Source organism: Limulus polyphemus, unplaced genomic scaffold (assembly GCF_000517525.1).
Source record: "Limulus polyphemus unplaced genomic scaffold, Limulus_polyphemus-2.1.2 Scaffold6588, whole genome shotgun sequence".
In the NCBI taxonomy this organism is placed as follows: Eukaryota; Metazoa; Arthropoda; class Merostomata; order Xiphosura; family Limulidae; genus Limulus; species Limulus polyphemus.
In genome coordinates, this window is record NW_013672198.1 from 5,716 (window position 1) to 8,872 (window position 3,157).

Below are 3,157 nucleotides of genomic sequence, written 5' to 3' on the forward strand. Positions count from 1 at the left end.
ATCTGGTTCATCAGTAAGCAACAAACAAATGTACCAATCTGGTTCAACAGTAACCAACAAACAAATGTTCAAATCTGGTTCAACAGTAACCAACAAACAAATATACTGATCTGGTTCAACAGTAACCAACATACAAATGTACTGATCTGGTTCATCAGTAAGCAACAAACAAATGTACCAATCTGGTTCAACAGTAACCAACAAACAAATGTTCAAATCTGGTTCAACAGTAACCAATAAACAAACATACTGATCTGGTTGAATAATAGCCAAAAACAAATATACTGATGCGATTGAATAACAAGCAAGAAACAAATATACTGATCTGGTTCTACAGTGACAAACAAACAAATGTACCAATCTGGTTCAACAGTAACCCACTAACAAATGTTCAAATCTGGTTCAACAGTAACCAACAAACAAATGTACTGATCTGGTTGAATAATAGTCAAAAACAAATATACTGATGCGATTGAATAACAACCAAGAAACAAATGTACTGATCTAGTTCAACAGTGACAAACAAACAAATGTATTGATCTGGTTTAATAGTAGCCAAAAAGCAAATATATACTGATATCGTCGAACAATAACCAAAAAATAAATGCACTGATCTGGTTGAATAATAGCCAAAAACAAATATACTGATGCAATTGAATAGCAACCAAGAAACAAATGTACTGATCTAGTTCAACAGTGACAAACAAACAAATATACCAATCTGGTTCAACAGTAACCAACAAACAAATGTTCAAATCTGGTTCAACAGTAACCAACAAACAAATTTACTGATCTGGTTGAATAATAGCCAAAAACAAATATACTGATGCGATTGAATAGCAACCAAGAAACAAATGAACTGATTTGGTTCAACAGTGACAAACAAACAAATGTATTGATCTGGTTGAATAGTAGCCGAAAAGCAAACATATACTGATCTGGTTAAACAGTGACCAATAATGAAAACCGTAAATTAGGTAAAGGATCAACATTAAGCTGTATGCGTTACACAGTGACAGAGAAACTGTAGCTTAAGAAACGTTCAAGCTTATTCCGTTTCGGATAGACTAGAAAAGTATCCGAGATTTACATTTTTTAACACACTAAAAGTAAAATTTTCAGTGAACTATTTCAGTAGACCGGAAGGTCAGGTCTTAATATTTTCTTATTGCTAAGAAAGACAGTTAGATGAGAAAAAGGAGAATTCCAGTTATCGATATTTTCAATGGAAATGTGACAAATTAATAAAATCACAAAGAAGCTTGAAATGTTACAAAAAAAAACTTTAATGCAAGGCTATAGATACTATACGACATTGAAGGGATTTGTCGCAGAAGAAATGAACCACATTTAATGATAATAATAACAAGATTTTGTGTATTATTGTTCCCATTTATTGGTCTATTACTACTCACGAAATACTACGACATACCCAGCAGATCAGGATTACCCGGACTACCACTGCCACTACAACACCCCGCCAGCCGCCACCTTCTTCCAAACCCGCATCACAGAACACGAATAAGAACTTCATCGACAATCCCAATCAGTAGCTATTATTTCTCGAAAAATGGATGACGAAGCCACCACAGTCATGTCATCCAACTCTCAAAGGAATCATGACTAGGGCCTCCAAATCAGCTAAAGCCAAAATTCCCCTGAAATCTTACCTACCAGTCGTGGAACGACTAGTTAACTTCATGGTGAATTAAATCCAACATTCCCGACGTCGATGTTAAACTTTGTAATTATTTTGTTTTATATCTTTTTCGGGTCTCTGAAACACAGCATCTAACTCAACAAATCTTCCACAGTCTACATCTTAGGCACTAGTTAGGAACTTATTAGTGCCCCCCCCCCCCATCTAGTGAAAGTGGCTTTTCTCCGGGTAATCCGCCCCCCCCCATCAAAATTAAATCGGACATAGGATCTACAGATTCCCGTCCCCCCGAAAAGGGCCAATTTATTTGAATACCTTGCCTTAACCTCTTCACTTCTGCCTCTCGTGCCTCTCACGTTCTTACATTCCTCGCGAGTAAGTGTATATATATATATATGTACATGCATTGCATGCATTAACATGCGTTTCTTTTTTTTTTACGTTTCTTGTAATTAATTTCGCGAGTGGGGCGAAGGAGGATTTTCTTTATCCTCGAGTACCCCGGGAAACCAATTATTTGGATTCTATCTCGGATGTCCATTTAATTGATCCCTCCCAAACCTCCTGCTGTGCCGTGCCAAATTAATAAAATCTCTAAACAGTGACCCTTTATTTGATCATTTCCTAAAATTAAACTCGAAATATCAAAAACAAAAGGAAACGATATTAACACACTCGAATAACAGAAAAATTATCGTATAACAATGCAAACTAAAATAACATTTTGTGGTTTATCAGCATGCATCAGAAAACAAAAGAAAATATTACAACATATCTGAAAATTATTCATGAACCCTTCTTTGTCTACATTACTTCCCGTCCTTCAGTTTCCTGTGTCGTCCCAGGTGGACTTATTTCTTCCAGGTGACGCTGCTATAGTAGTCACCGGAGACTTTCTGTTCTTGTAGCGATTTGAGACGCGTCGTGTTAAATGCATGATTGTCTGAAACGTACTAATGATGGAAATGCCAAGCCATAGTCCAATTTGTCCACCAACGGAGCTCAGAATATCCTGGGTCTATTAAGTAAAATAACAAACCATTTCTGTAGGAACAAACTGAATGGTACTACCTTTTGGATAAAACACAACACATATCTTTCACATACCCAATCCATCCAAATTCTATAGGAACAAACTGAATGGTACTACCTTTTGGTTAAAACACAACACATATCTTTCACACACCCAATCCATCCAAATTCTATAGGAACAAACTGAATGGTACTACCCTTTGGTTAAAACACAACACATATCTTTCATATACCCAATCCATCCACATTCTATAGGAACAAACTGAATGGTACTACCTTTTGGTTAAAACACAACACATATCTTTCACACACCCAATCCATCCAAATTCTATAGGAACAAACTGAATGGTACTACCTTTTGGTTAAAACACAACACATATCTTTCATATACCCAATCCATCCAAATTCTATAGGAACAAACTGAATGGTACTACCTTTTGGTTAAAACACAACACATATCTTTCA

At 36.0% G+C, this 3,157-nt stretch overlaps 1 protein-coding gene across 1 annotated transcript in view; it reads right to left on the reverse strand.

Annotated features, from left to right (window-relative positions):
- Nucleotides 1–6: 6 nt before the first annotated feature.
- The window catches only part of LOC106473876 (degenerin deg-1-like), a 44,146-nt gene continuing 40,995 nt past the window's right edge, over nt 7–3,157 (reverse strand). Inside the window, exon 12 of the mRNA XM_022402270.1 lies at nt 7–2,678. Coding sequence (XP_022257978.1) covers nt 2,484–2,678 — 195 coding nt within the window. The 3' untranslated portion in view covers nt 7–2,483. The remainder of the gene's footprint in view (nt 2,679–3,157) is intronic.